The sequence below is a fragment of the Lissotriton vulgaris genome, chromosome 11 (assembly GCF_964263255.1).
Source record: "Lissotriton vulgaris chromosome 11, aLisVul1.2, whole genome shotgun sequence".
Lineage (NCBI taxonomy): Eukaryota > Metazoa > Chordata > Amphibia > Caudata > Salamandridae > Lissotriton > Lissotriton vulgaris.
In genome coordinates, this window is record NC_141699.1 from 1,085,275,744 (window position 1) to 1,085,290,886 (window position 15,143).

Consider the following 15,143-nt stretch of genomic DNA (forward strand, 5'->3'; position numbering starts at 1 on the left):
TTTCCGAGCATAGACATTTTCCTCAACCTTAAAGGCATACAACATGGCTGCCAACCAGTCTTGAAATTTAGGGGGATTTTTATCTAGCCAAGCCCGGGCTATTGTCAGCCTATATACTGCCATTGCTACAAAAAGAAAGTCTGCGAATTCTTCTTGGTTCTGTTCAGCTACCCCTAACATAATCCAACAAGGTGTGAGGCGAATTATGATCCCCAAAGATCTTTCTAAAAATCCCTCTATCTCCTTGATCAGAGAAAATAGTTGTGGACATATTGCAAAGATATGAATGCTATCAGCTTCCAACTCGTTACATCGAGGGCAATTTATACCTGTATTCCCTCCCCATTTTGCTATCCTCTCAGGTGTATAGTAGAGAAAATATAATGTCTTGTAATGTTGAGACTGCAAAGGGGCAGCACTCAAGATCGTGCGACCTAAATTTAGAGATTCAATAAAGCGATTGCAGTCAACCCCTATTTTCTCTGCCCACTTTGTACTATATTTCTCTAAATCGTCCTGCTTTTCTTTCAGCAGAGCTGCGTACAGAGACCTAATTGTGCAATCCCTTGACATCCTAATTTTCTCCATTATTTCAACCTTGTTAAAGCCTACTGGTCCTCCAGATTTATTCTTTAAATAACTTCTAATCTGTAGATACTTGAAGAAGCCCCTGTTACCTATACCGTATGCCTCTCTCAGATCTGCAAATTGCTTAAAGCCTTCTTGATCAAATAAGTCCCCAATTTGCGTAATACCACTCGCTGCCCAATCTATCATAGTTTGATCAGCAAAAATCTCCCCCGGGAGCGAACTATTATTCAACAGTAGAACATATCTATTATATCTGCCCATTTTAACTTTTTTTAAGAAAGCATTCCATATCGTAACTGCAGCCTTAACAGTTTTAAACCTCGTTCTCTTGAAGTAGCTGTATTCTGTACATTTTAAAAAACAATTCTGTGCATTTGGTCCTAATACGACAGTATAAATCTTTGTAGACAGATCTTGTATTCTTTCATCATCAAACTTCCCCCCAATTAACCCTTGTATATATTGCAATACAGTAACCACATAGTATAGGTGAAAATCAGGTGCGCCCCATCCCCCTCTTTCCCTAGGTAACGTCATATATCTATACGCTCTCCGAGTTTTGCCGTGGGCCCAAATAAATCTATCACATATGCCTTCTATATTCTTGAACCAACTATATTCAAATAACAGTGGTATGGCCCTAAAAAAATATAAGAACTTAGGAAAGATCATCATTTTGATAATGTTTGTGCAACCCACCAGTGATAAATGTAAATTGTTCATTCTTTCCAAGTCTCTTTTTACGATGGTCAACAAGGGATCAAGATTGCTTTTAACAATGTTATCAATCTCTGCTGTTATTCTCACCCCTAAATAGGTTGCAGCTTCTACCACTCTATCATCATTACACATTTTCCACTGGTTTTTAATAATTTGAGTTTTAGTGCTGTTCAGGCTATACCCTGAAAATTGACCAAATCGCCCCGCTTCAGCTTCGATTGCTCTAATAGCTACTATAGGTTGTGCGGTCAAAATAGCCACATCGTCGGCATACGCTAACGTTTTAAATCTGCATCCATTAATAACTAATGGCGGGATCTGTCGATCATTTTCCAGTCTCCGAATATATGGGTCTAAATATAGAGCAAACAGCAGGGGTGAAGATGGACACCCCTGTCTTGTCCCTCTAAAGATTTTGACTTCAGTTGATTGTCCTCTGTTGACCCTTATTCTGGCAGATGGGTTAATATAGAGAGTCTGCAAGGCCCTTACAAATCCTGCCCCTATCCCATTCCATCTCAGTACCTCCCATAAGTATCTCCAGGAAACCCTGTCGAATGCTTTTTCAGCATCTAAAAACAGAGCAGCTGTAGAAACTTTTAACGTATTTGCAGCATCGAATACCGTAATCACTTGCCTAGTGTGTTGTGTTGTTCCCTTTCCTGGAATGAACCCATGCTGTGTGGGAGCTACCAACATTTCGATTACCCTCGCTAGCCTTTTTGCCAGGATTTTAGAGAACACCTTGACATCTGCGTTCATTAGCGTGATGGGGCGATACGAGCCCGGGAGGTCTGTAGGTTTACCCTTTTTAGGAATTACAATGATATCTGCACCTCCCCATGACCCTGGTACAGCTTCACCCTTTTGTGCTAATAACATCACATTAAGCATTTCTTCTAGCAGTACTGGTTTAAAGGTTCTATAAAATTCTACTGGTAACTGATCCGGGCCAGCTGCTTTACCAGCTGGTAGATCCCCCAAGGCTTCCACCAATTCGTTCGCCTGTATAGTCTCTTCTAGACTATTTTTATCTTGCTCACATAATTCCGGCGGCTCTATTTCACTGAGATAAGCTCTTATATCTTCCTCATCCTCTTGGCCATCCTGTGCATATAGTTCCTTGTAGAACTGTTTAAAGACCTCTCTAACTTGCTCAACTTCCTTCACAATATCCCCCTGTTTATTCTTAATTTCTTTAATATCAGCCATTCCCTCTCTTTGCCTAGCTCGCACAGCTAGTATATGTCCTACCCGTTCATTAAGTTCATAGGCCTTTTCTTTGTTTGCCATATATTTCTCCACTGTCTTTTTCGCCATCTCATCCAGGGCTTCCGCTTTGAGAGCTACTATTCTCAATAAAATTTGGTCTATCGGAGAGTGAGAAGATATGGCTGTGATGAGTGTATCTTCTGCTTCCCTCAGTAATTTAATATTTCCTTCAGTTTTTGCTTTTGATTCTTTCTGCATCTTGATGACAAAACTGAGGGTTTCCCCCCTTACCCCGGCCTTGAAAGCGTCCCAGACTATCCCTGATGGCGCTGTACCCTTGTTTATCTCCCAATATTCCTTTATCCAGATATTCATTCTATCCTTATAGCCCTGGTCCTGTAGTAGTGTCCTATCAAATGTCCACTGACTTATTACCTTATTTCTCCTTTGTCCCATTACCACCGTTAAGACTAATGGGCTATGATCCGAGATGATCCTCGGTTCCCTGTCTACCTTTACACTATGCATCAGACTTCCTGAAATTAAAAAATAGTCTAGCCTAACTAATATTTGGTGGGGGGCTGAAAAGTAGGTACTTCCATCCAAATTAGGATGGCATTTTAACCAAGGATCATTTAGCGAATTGTTCCTTACCATCTCTGCTAGGGCTCTGTAAGTCCTCTTTTTCCTACCTGAATATATCCTTCCATAATCTAAGAAACTACTATCTGCATCATGTAAATTCAGATCCCCGCATACTATTATTGGTTCTGGCCACTGTGCTAATTCTGTGTCCAGATATTGAAAGATCTCAGGGTCATCGCCTGTAGATCCATAAATCGAGACAACTGTGAGAGTCTCCCCTCTAAATACCAGTTCAGCTATAACCCATCTACCCCCTTGATCTACCTTCTTTCTTTTAACCTGCGTATCGTATTTCTTACCTAAGATGGCCACCCCCCTTGTCTTAGTATTCTGATTAGTTTTTGCTAGTACGTTAAAACCTAACTGTTCTAGTAGGTAAGCCTTAGAATCCTCAATGTGTGTCTCTTGCAGACATACTAAGTCCGGGTTTAGTGTTTTGAGATAGGCAGTGGTCTTAAGCCTTTTATTTAAGTCATTTAGCCCACAAATATTTACTGAAACTATCTTACAAGTCATTCGAAATCTGTTTTTTTCCCTTCCCCTCTCACCTTCCCCTTATCCAGTTGCTTCTTTATTTCCTTTTTAAACAAAAACCTAATAAACACTTCAATCATCATTTCCTTCTTTCCTTTGTTACCTGTGTTGTGCTTTAACTTGTGACTGTGCCCATCACCTGAGTGCCTTACCACCCCCCCTCCTCCACCCCGCGTCGCCCTCCCCTCTGGATCCCCCCCCCTTACCACAGGCAAATAGGTCTAGCAGACCTATGTGTGGCCCCTGTAGTCTGCAGAGTCGCTACTCTCCCCCACCCTGAACCCACATCTATTGACTGTACTTTTGTATACTTTACATATTTTGCTTTCTTGATTACCATTAGTTTGTCTTAGTTTTTGGAGAAATATTTACGGAGTTTTTGGTGGACTAGCTGTTGGGGATTTTGACGGAGTTCTAGTTCTATTCTCTTTTCTTCTCATACCTAACTCCGAGATTTCTTCAAGGTATTCCCCCGCTTTTATCTCTGATGTGAACATCCTTGTGTAGCCCTTCCTTATTACTTTCAGCCTTGCCGGATATAACAGATAGGCTTCCGCCCCCTGGTTTTGGAAGGGAGTTATCAACTGCCTTAATTTCCACCGTCTTTCCACTGTGACATGGCAGAAATCAGGCCTAGCAAAGAAGGTGTTCCCATCAGCCGTCTTTCTAGCATCAGGCCTAGCCTTGTCAATTATTTCCTGCCTTGCTAAGAAGTTTCCTAAAAAAACCAGCATAGCCCTTGGTAACGCTTTTTCCTGCCCACCGTAGATCTTCTTTCTGAACATAGGATATCTGTGAGCCCTCTGTACCTCTAGGTCCCATTGCCACTTAGAATCTGGAAAAGCCTCAGTGAGAATTTTTACCACATAACCTCTCGGGTCCTGGCCCTCCCGCCCTTCCTCCAGTCCCAAAAGTCTCACATTGCTTCGCCTTTGACGGTTTTCAAAGTCTTCCAACTTCCATTGCAAGTCCTCCACCACTTTTTCTTGTTCTGCCTTGAATGATTTCCAGTCTGTTACCTCATCCTCCACTCTCCCAGTTCTTTCTTCCACTTGCGTCACTCTTGCTTCAACTTCTTCCTGTTTTCTACTTACTCTTCTAAGAGAGGCTTGTAACTTCTTTGTGTCTCTTTTTGCTCTCCTACTTTCTGCTCTAGCCTCAGAATGCATCTGCTTTAAAGTGCCAAATAGCATTTCCAGTGTCACATTTTGCGGTTTCCCTGTTTCCTCATTTACACCCTCGTTCTGATCTCTTTCTTGATATGTCTCTGATGTTGCAGCATAGTCCCATGACAATTTCTTATTCATGCTGCTTCTAGACCCTCTACTTTCTTTTCTTATTCCAGCTCTTTTTTTCTTTCTAGCCGTTTGGTTCCCTGAGTCTTTACTTGTTTCAGAATCTGATGACTGATCCGTGCTAGTTCCCTCTTCCTCGTTTTCTGGTCCACTAATGTCTGTAGTATCAGATCCCTCATTAACAGAAAAGAACTCTGGCGAGCCTCCCCTGGCGCCTCTGTCATCTCTACCTCCTACTCTACCATTCTCCTGACCATATACAAGTTCTTGCTGATCCCTTAGGCTCTGTGTACTTCCCCAGCTTGGCACAGTATGCAGTAAAGTTTTAGCGCTAATTCCAAGTTCCACGTTTCTCAGTGCGTCTAACATCTGAGTGTTATTGTGCTTTTCAAGCTGTTCCAGCGCGTTACCTCTTGAGCTGGCGTCCTCCTCACTCGTCTTCTCACCCTCCGCGCTCTCCTCTGCATGCTGCGTGCTGTTCCCTGGAGCCTCCCGTGGTTGCCCAGCAACCGGGCCCTCGACGCTCTGCGTCCTCGCGGCTTGCTGCTGCGCTGTGCTTCCGGCATCTGCATCTAGCCCGTTTGCTACTTTCGGGGATCCCGTATCATTCTGCCCTGAAAGTGGATCGCTGCTCGCTGCGCCGGGCTGCTGGGGATCAGGCACTTGTACCTGAATGAGCGGGAGTGACTTCGCTGAAAACGATTCCGGTAATGTAGCTTGCCGCATTTGTTCCTTTGATGTGAGCGCTTGTGCTCGCTGGCGTTTCGCTTCCGTGTCTAAGACTGTCTCTCTCACAGCTTTGCTTGCTGTAAGTCGGGTCTCAGGTTTCGATTCGAACTTCTTCTCTTGTTTTTCTTGTTTCTCCGTATTCTTCAGCATTGTTATTTTAGCAGGTCGGTTAAGCTGATCCGACTGTTTTTTAACAATGTTTCCTGGCATCTTTGGGATCGCGCCCTCCTTTACTGCTTGGGCTTTAATCGGTCCGGATGATTTATCCTTGTCTTTATTCATTTTACTTCTCTGTGACATCTTATGCGCTAGCTCAGAAGCAAAGACTGCTTTTCTCCAGCAATCGAAAAGAGCTGCCCCTTCGTTAACAAAAGTTGTCCAGCGAAATCCTGCTGTCAAACGGGATAGTACACCAACCAACATCCACATCCCCGTATCTCCGTGTTCACCGTATTCAGCAACTTATTTCCATCTAGGGTGGGAGAGAGGGATCTAGCGACTGACTTCTACAAAGCCACAGCGGCCATCTTGCCCCACCACATGGCTCACAACTCACCTTTCCCCTTTCTCCCACTGCACATGGGGTTACATTGTGCTTAAATGCAATGCTGCTACCACCCTGCCCTCATAACGGCCACCTAACAAAGAGCTTCAGGGTGGCTCACTGCATCCGGCCAGAGGCACTGCTACCACCCTGACCTCATCACGGCCACCTAACAAAGAGCCTCAGGGTATCCCGCGTGCATCCGGCCAGAGGCACTGGAGGAAAAACACTCAAAAATGTGATTGTGCTCCAGTTCAATAAAAAGAGTTAAATAGATTGGAGGTTGAGAAGAGAAACAGATTTGCACTCTTCAGAAAACTGGACTACCAAAGCTTCCCCTACAATCCCTGGCTCCTGCGGTTCATTCATGTTTTGCAGAGAAGTTGGCTGAATGGCCTAAATGGAGGCAAATAAGGGAGGCCTCAGGCTGCAAGTTCTCTGAAAGCATTCTCGCTGAATCCAGGCTTGGCGTTCAAATATCTCACAATTTACACTTCAACAACCCCATCAGCATTTACATCTCAGTAATATAAAACTGCGTAATGTGGCTGCAGTTTTGAGGACAAACCATTTGATCTACTCAGATCACTTCCCATAGTATGTCTGAGGACAGGTGCAGCTTTATACTGATTTACACAGTACTATTGTGCACTCCCCTAAAATTTGCATGCATCTTTCGAGGAAGACCTGGATGTGCGAATCAAAGGTCTTCAGGTGTTATGCTGCGAAGCTGATGGGGGCTGGTTCTGTGTGGCATACTTGACTCCCCATGTCCCTCTGTCTAGTTAGCAAGTCCTGATGGGTTGGCATCCTCATTACCCTGCCCCATTCCATTCAGCACCATACCTGTATAACCGACAGATGTAATGTCATGGGTGACTGCATTATCTTAGCATTAGTGATATTTGTGGGATTTGGGATAAAGCATATAAAAAATGTCCCTAACTGGGTTTATTGTTGAAGCATCCCCTTTTTAACTATAGTGTGGGGACCCGAATACAAAGTTTTGGCTTTCAGCATTTTCCTGTTTTGCAAAAAGTTCTATCTGTAAAGTGCCCCACTCTCTGAAGATATTTTCCACAATTTTCTACTACGTCTAGCTTTAGCTCACAAGTGTGTGATGCTCCTGCTTGCATGTGAGGCCTGTCTGGTTCTTGGTTTTGAACTCCTGGAAGGTATTTGGTTTTTAGAGTGAAGTCCTTTTGAAAGGCCCATCTCCATATGTTGTGGGCTAGTTGAACAGGATATGTGACGTTGCACCTCCCAGTCTGTACATTGTAGTTCTATTATCCATCTATATGTGTGACATTTTCCCCTTGACTTGTGAGTGAAGGGCTTTCAGGGTTAAGAAAACATCAGTTCTAACACATTTATGCGTTGCGTTGCCTCCTCCGGATTGCAACTTCCTCTGATGTTCACTTTCTCCTTGTGTGTTCCTCACCAGTGTATGGGGCATCAAAGGTCTGCCTCTCGTAATGTTTGCTATATTGCACCATTGCATCTCTTTCTGCACCATCTCTATGACAACCACTAGATTCTCCCAGCTCCTGGTTGCCCGTTTAGATTAGTGTTGGAGCCATTCCTGGACTCCCGGCATGTCTAACCTGGCCTGGGAAATAAGTTGTATATTAACTTCACCATTGTCCTCACTTTCAGAGATTGCCCTTTCTAGTGAAGGCAAGTTTGCTCTGGCAAAGCAAGGATTCTCTTCGGAATAAGAGAGCCGTAGTTCCCAGAAATACATACTTTTTTCTGTGGGCTTTGGTGATGACTTTGATGATTCAATGTGATGGGAATTTTGTGAAGTGTTGGCATCAAACTGCTGGTGCTGTTTAGGCATTTAGCTCACAAGCTCGCCTTTGCCAACCCATCGTCCAGGTAGGGGCATTCATGTTACTTTACATTTTCAAATTCTTTGATACCACTGCTCGACATTTTGTGAAAACCCTGGGTGCAGATTTTATTCCATATGGAAATACATTTAGCTGATAATGTAGTGTGTGTTTAGGACACACCTCGTGAACTTCTTGTTTGCTATTCAGCAGCAGGTGAAGGCACATCTTTGTAGTCTATTGTAGCGAGGTAGTCAACGTCATTTTGAGGAGGTGCGACTGCTTGGAATGTGGTCATTTTGAATCTCTGAACTTTTATGAACCAGCTAAATCGTCTCACGTTCACAATTGGTTTTAGCGTCTGATCTGGTTTCAGTACCAGGAAGTATACGGAGTACACACATTGCTAAATTACACCTTTTTGGCATCTTTTCAATAGCTTGCTTTATGAAAAGTTTCCCAGTTTCTGGCCACAAGTGAGTAAGCTCTGTTTTGGTGTGGGCTTTAGATCACAGTGGAATTGTCAGCAGTTCTCGTAAGAATTCTATGCAAAATCACTGTTGTATAATGTTCAAAATCCACTTAGAAAGGATTTGTGTGGTGTTAGGCCTCATTGACACTGTAGAGGTGAGCGTTGCAAGTTAGCTGCTGTGAAACAAAAGACTAAGGAATGTTTGCTTGGAAGCTACCTCTACCCACAGCCTTTTGGCAGGAGGGGCTCATCTTTCTGAAAGTTCCTCCTAACTGCAAAGCATCCATAGCATTTTCTGCCTCACTGTCCTTTTTGATTTGTTGCAGTGCTTCATCCAGCAAGGTAGCGAAACGGTTCTGTGTGAAAGGCATGTTTATCTCATAAGAATAAGCCTCTTGTATAACTCCTGACACTCACAATCTGGTGCGTCTTCTCACAGTAGTGCCAGTAAACATCTGCCTATTTGCTGGCTCTGCTGCATCTAGTGCTCAATGGTGTTGGAGATGGTCTTTCAGTCATGTATCATCATTTTTTCCCTCATTCTGTATTGTTTGAGAGAATAGTGCATGTGTTCTTCAATTTCTTCACTTTGCTGGTGGCTAGAACAGGACTTCTGTTTCGCAAGAAGCTGAAGAACTGGCTTTCGAATAATGCAGTGGGGACCACATGACTACACACCTGTTCAAGGGCCTGGATCCCCTTGCCGGTGATTAGTATGCTATACAAATAAACATAACATCAGTATCTTAGAGTTAACAATCCTCCACTGCATGACAGCTGCTCCCTTCATTTTTCAGACCTACCCTTTCCACCTTATTGCTCTCCTTGTCCAGTGGTGAGCCCCAGAGGGGACATGTGCCCTCTTCCTTTTTGTCGTCACAATAAAGGAGTCTGCTACTGCATTCCCCTTGATGAAGGTGGATGTCTTGGAGAAATATTTACATTTCTTTTTAACCCTCGGGCCACTACATTGGAGAAAGCTGGTTCCCTATAGGTTTCTTTTCTTTCAACCAGGATGCTTAGCAACATAGGTGACTATTGTTTTTTTCCTCTGGATTGGCATGAAGGATTCCAGTAAAACTGGAATGCTCTTCTCTCAGTAGTGCCCACCCAGGTGGCAGTCACTCTTTAAATAAGTGTGTTGTTGACAGCAAGGTCATCAGATGGTGAAGGTGACAAGGCTAGGATTGCACTTCCGTTACGGCTTGTTGGCATGGAGGTCCTCTCAATCCCGATTGTGGGCCTCGAGCTCTTGGAATGAGGCCTCTTCGCCTTGGTCCTCTTCCTTATAGAAGAGCCCTCTTACTATTCCTACCGGGCTTCTGGTGCTGTTGGGAGCGCCATCTCGGTGTGCCCTTCTTCTGGGCCTTGATCTCCACAGGTCTAGTTGGGGTGTAGAATCTCTTGAGTGACTCTTTAAATTCTTTCTTCTTTGGTAAGGGAGCCACCATTTCGGCCTTCAAGTGTTGCTTTTCGCTGTCAACCTCAAGCACCTGTTTAAACCTCAGCTACGTTTTTCTCTTTAAAAAAATGATACATCCTTTTCCTTTGCCTCGTTCTCCCTCCCTTGGTCACCTGTTAGTGTTTTTCCAGATCCAGAGGGGTTGCCTCCTACTGTCCTTTTGTTTGGACCCGTGGGGCTCTTTGCTTTTGCCACCCTTCAGTCACTGAAGTGTTTTGACGTTGATGGGGCTTTTATGGACTTTGATTTCGAAAATCTCAGCTTCGTTTATCAGCGGGCTTAAAGGAGTTACCCGATATCATTTTCTGCCTTCACCTGCCACAAAGTTTCTATTAACATTGACTTACCTGTATTTGGCTACAGCGCCCTCTCCTTCCGTCAAGTCGTTTCCTCTGCATTTTCCTCCTCGTTGTCATACGAAGAGCTGCTTCTGGTCGGACTGCATCGACTAGTGTGCCCAACCTCTTTTGCCTTTTGCTTTCAGGGTCTAGGGCTGGAACTCAGCTGACGCTTTGCAGCCTTCTGTGCAATGAACGTTAGGAAGGCAGAGGTTACAGACTCTGTGTGGGTCTTTCTGGTAAAATCTGTGTTGGAACTTTGGTGAGAAACTAAAAGGAGTATTCTCATTCTCCCTTATCTGTCCCAGGTCCTCCGTTGCACACTGGCCGCCCGTATGCTTGGGCTCCTCGGATAGTAATCCTGATGTGGATTCGTTTTTTGTTGGTGTTCTTTAAAGTCCTCAGCGTCCTTTTGTTTGCCGGTTTATTCACCAATTGTGTACATTTTGGTTGATATTCAGTTGTTAAATCCTCTTAAGCACTCCACTTGGTTCCTGGCCAAACGGTGGAAAAAATAATCTGAAGATGGTAACCATACAAAAGGGTTTTTGGGGCGTACATCTGAAACTATAAGGGGAAAGACATGCCAACAAACAGTCAATGATGGCGAACAAAAAATAGAGCGACAAAAGGTACTAAAGATAAATAATTCCAAATCCAACCCTCTTTAGAATTCGCTGTATGCATCTCTTGCACAGCCAACCCCATCAACTGAGAAAAGTAAACTAATAAGGGAAAGGCTGTCACAGCTGTAACTATTTGGGTTATTTTACACATCTGTTCAAGTTTATTTTACTCATGAAGGGGCAGGCTGCCAACAACCTGTCTTTCAACAATGTTATTTTCTTGAATATCTTCTATGCAGTTTCCCTGCTATGTATTTATTAGAATTATTAATGGGTGTTTCTTTAACGCATATGCCCCTGAGGAGAATGTAGTATTCTGTCTTTACTGGAAGGGATCCATTATGGTTGGCTTGTATGGTGTAACTTGTGGAAGTCGTGCAAACTGGTAAATGACCAGAACTTGTTGCCAATGAGATATGGCTCATTTGTGCATACTCACACAGGGATTATTCTAATAGTTCATTCTGATTTCTATATAAATCAAACAAATAAGCAACAGCGCCCGATACCCTTGAAAACTTGGGGGTAGACCGGTTTGATTTTATAAATACAGAAATGTTTCCACCTGAAAGATTATAAACCACAGGCGGTAGGCCTCCTCAATTCTCGATATATCACCTTACAGTTATAGGGCTCTAAAGGGAAGATTATGTCAAGGCTTCAGGAAGCACATCATCAGTCTAATGGAATGATCAAGTACCATTTCATGTATTGGGCAACAAAAATTCCAATACAAAGAAAGCCATCTAGAAATAATTCAAAATTACACGTCTAGTAACTTTTCAGTATTAACTACGGTAACAGTTTGCAACAAAAATTCAAAGGTTATAATCAATGCATTAATCCAAATTTTCTGAACTGAGTTACATGGACCTTTTAATGCAGTAAACAGAATAAAGTAGTAAGTACAGGTATAAATTGAGCAATTAAACTCAGAGTTCAATCCAGAATGGATACTGCCTGAATTCATTACATATCACCACAATGGACAAGGAAGTGAAACACTGGTGGTGCCACAGAGACTCAAAGACTAAAGGGAAATTTGATCTGAAAAGAAAATACACAATAAAATGAGATGAAATGCACACAAAACATCAAACAAAGAAAACTCAATGTGCAGATCAAGACTGAAGTAAACGTGAATAGGTTTCAATGTGTAAGTTGGACGTAAGGGTACCAGATGGAACACTACTGAAGAAAGAAACACAAGTAAGCAGTTACGTTGACAATGGTTATATCCCTATCATTCATAATGCTAGCAGGTGCCCAGGTATAACCAGAAACACCTCGGTATGCAGTGAGGAGGATATGCATCGAACTGACAAATGTGGGGGGGTGCAAGATGGAGAGCAACTAGCTCCAGGAACAAGTGGAAATGGGCGCATGGAACCATCAACTAAGTAAAGGAGGCAAAATGAAGACAATGCACAGATCCACTGTCCAAACTAGCAAAGTAGAAATTATCAACTGAAATGGCACACAGGTCTGTGTCAAACAGCAGAATGTGGGTGGAAAGGCAGTCACTAAGTGGGTTAGATGAACAATTGCAGCTGTAAAACAGTAGCAGTACCAAGACTGAAGCCTAAACCAGATACAGCCAGGTGCTATTTGGATCTTGTGACAATCACCAAGTTGGACAGTATGAAGAGAAGTCCATCTGAAGCCTCAGACCAAACAGTAGAAGTAAGACTGACAATCCCACTACAAACACTAGTGGTTGCATTCGTAGTGATATTTTATTTCTAAAAATACCTGCTCAATAAAGTACTACTAGGGGCAGCACAATCTTCATGTTGTTTCAACCCACAAAGACCAAACAAAATGCCAATGATATTAAAGCAGACTTACCAAGAGCCAAAGCCCAACGGTCTTCGGTCGAAATCTGGTAGCTCAGGGGCTATTTTGCAGGCTTCCATGTTAAGAAACTTAAATATGTGAATTTTGCCTTTTATACAGATCTGAAAGATAAATAAATAATGTACAGAGGCGATTTAGGGTCAACTCATTCTTTACTCAGATGTCTAAAGCTGTTCACCAAACTAATGCTTGAAAATAGCAGGTACATGCTGCCTACAACCTCCAATACTGTCCAACGACAAAAAGCAGAGGCCAGATATTAGCATGTTAGGGACACTCATTCTGTAGAACAGAAATCCAAATGCTGATTGAACTACTTGTTAGTTTTGTCAAGAAGGAGTTCTGAACAGTACATTAGACACGGCACATCTGATAAAAAAACCTTTGTTAAGGTGTGCCACTTCATACTCATTCACTACTGGAAAAATCCACAAATAAGACTGTCTTTTACATTTAGTCCGAACGTGTCCCCTTCTCATTTGAAATTGGAGGCACCGAGGTATGTCCCTGCTCAGGCAGCTGCATCCTGTCTGGGAAGCTATTCTAACCCAGCAAGTATGTGGGTCGCCAATTCACTACTGATATCCAACATCATATGTCATGTCACACCACCCCTCACTTGTTATTGATCATTTGCACACCAACATCACATACTAGTCCCAATCCAGAGCTATCCGTAGATACAACTCAGTATTGACCTGCAGATAAGCGGTCACATCTGAGCCACCCACGTTTTACTCTTGGTAGCACATGAATGAGGTAATCATAGAAGTCCACAAAAACACGGCCCATACTAGCTCTGGTACCAACCACCTACCACACAGGGTAAAAAGTCAAAGCGGCAGCTGGCAATGCAAAAGGAAGGGTGCACTACAGTTGGAAGTGATTTTTGCCAACACATTAACAAATGTTTAATAATACGTTTCAGCATGGGACAGTAAATCACCCCTCACCTAGTCCATGTCACATTATGAAAACACACAACTGAACAAACATACCTACTAAGCACCGCAAACCAAGATACCATTTATTCATGTGAAATTCGCCTCCAATAGATTTAGAATGACTGGCTACATCTGCAAGTAACAATAGCACCCAACAAACTTATTATGTTTAGTGTGCAATATATTGGTTGTGCATTGGATGGTCTTTGTGGTATCATCACTCACCACTTCTACATGGTGTACATCTACTCTGTCTGACAGGAGCACTACTATTTGTTTGATAACCAAAGAACAGGCATAGAAGTACTGAACCCACACTCACCATCCCTGACCAAGGAAGAGCTCACCTGTGCAGGGGGAGACTGGAGAGGGTTGTTTTCTAGTGCAATGATTTGTAGGTGCCGGAGATTGCGATAACACACTGGAATTGTGGTTATTTTATTGCAGGAGCAATCTATTCGAACCAAAGGAAGCTCAGCAAGCTCTGCAAAAAACAATTGTTTATCTCATCAAAGACAATTAAAGATCACCTTAAGGCATTAATACATTTAAAATATTACTAAAAGGAATCCGACAAACAAGTATTCAAGAGTACGATTAGAAATTCAACTGCAACAACCCAACATTGAACAATGGGAGCGACTTGGCTGGAGGGCTAAGATGGTTGCAGAGGAGGATGGATACGAAGGATGAGAATTTAAAGGAAGGGAGGGTGAGAAAAAGAATAAGTTACTTTCCTTCACTAACACTCCTTCAGGTGGCTACTCCATCTAACCACAAAGTCCCCACCATAAAAATATCTTCCCGAGTCAGACTGGATCTGGAGGTATTTTGGCTAGATGGGATTGAGCGGTTCAATATTGGTTCCATACTGCCACAGTAATGACTGCCACCCTGGCGCACTGTCGTCAGTTTCTTATCTTTTTGTTTTCTGCACCTTCAGATGCAGGGTGTTAACAATTGTGGATACAGGTACTGCTGACCCTGTTAAAGCAATCTGGTTACCAGACCAGCAAGGATAGCATACTTGGTCGCATACTGCCCATCATGTATTGTCTGAGCTACAGAAGCCAAAGGACGTCTGGGATTACCAGCACTATCTCGATAGTTACTGTCCCAAAGGGCATAGGTGTATCAGCCAAACACACAGAATGTGGTTACAGACTGCACTACCAAACCCTCAAAGAAAACATAAGTATGTCTAAGGCATCAATCCATTTGGAATCTCCAACCATAAGAGTGGGGGACAAATGAACTGGAATCCACCTTATGACCAATGCCTGAAAATGCAAATGCTACTTACCAGTATGCATCTGTTCTTGGCATGTAGGGCTGCTGACAT

At 43.0% G+C, this 15,143-nt stretch overlaps 1 protein-coding gene across 24 annotated transcripts in view; it reads right to left on the bottom strand.

The window, feature by feature from the left end:
- LRCH3 (leucine rich repeats and calponin homology domain containing 3) overlaps positions 1-15,143 on the bottom strand; it is a 345,591-nt gene that overhangs the window by 150,208 nt on the left and 180,240 nt on the right. For all 24 annotated transcript variants that reach the window (XM_086944592.1, XM_086944588.1, XM_086944587.1 and 21 more), the window contains exons 5-6: positions 14,149-14,285; positions 12,849-12,958 (exon numbers count right to left, since the gene is read on the bottom strand). In XM_086944592.1, the coding sequence (XP_086800718.1) occupies positions 12,849-12,958; positions 14,149-14,285 (247 nt within the window). The remainder of the gene's footprint in view (positions 1-12,848; positions 12,959-14,148; positions 14,286-15,143) is intronic.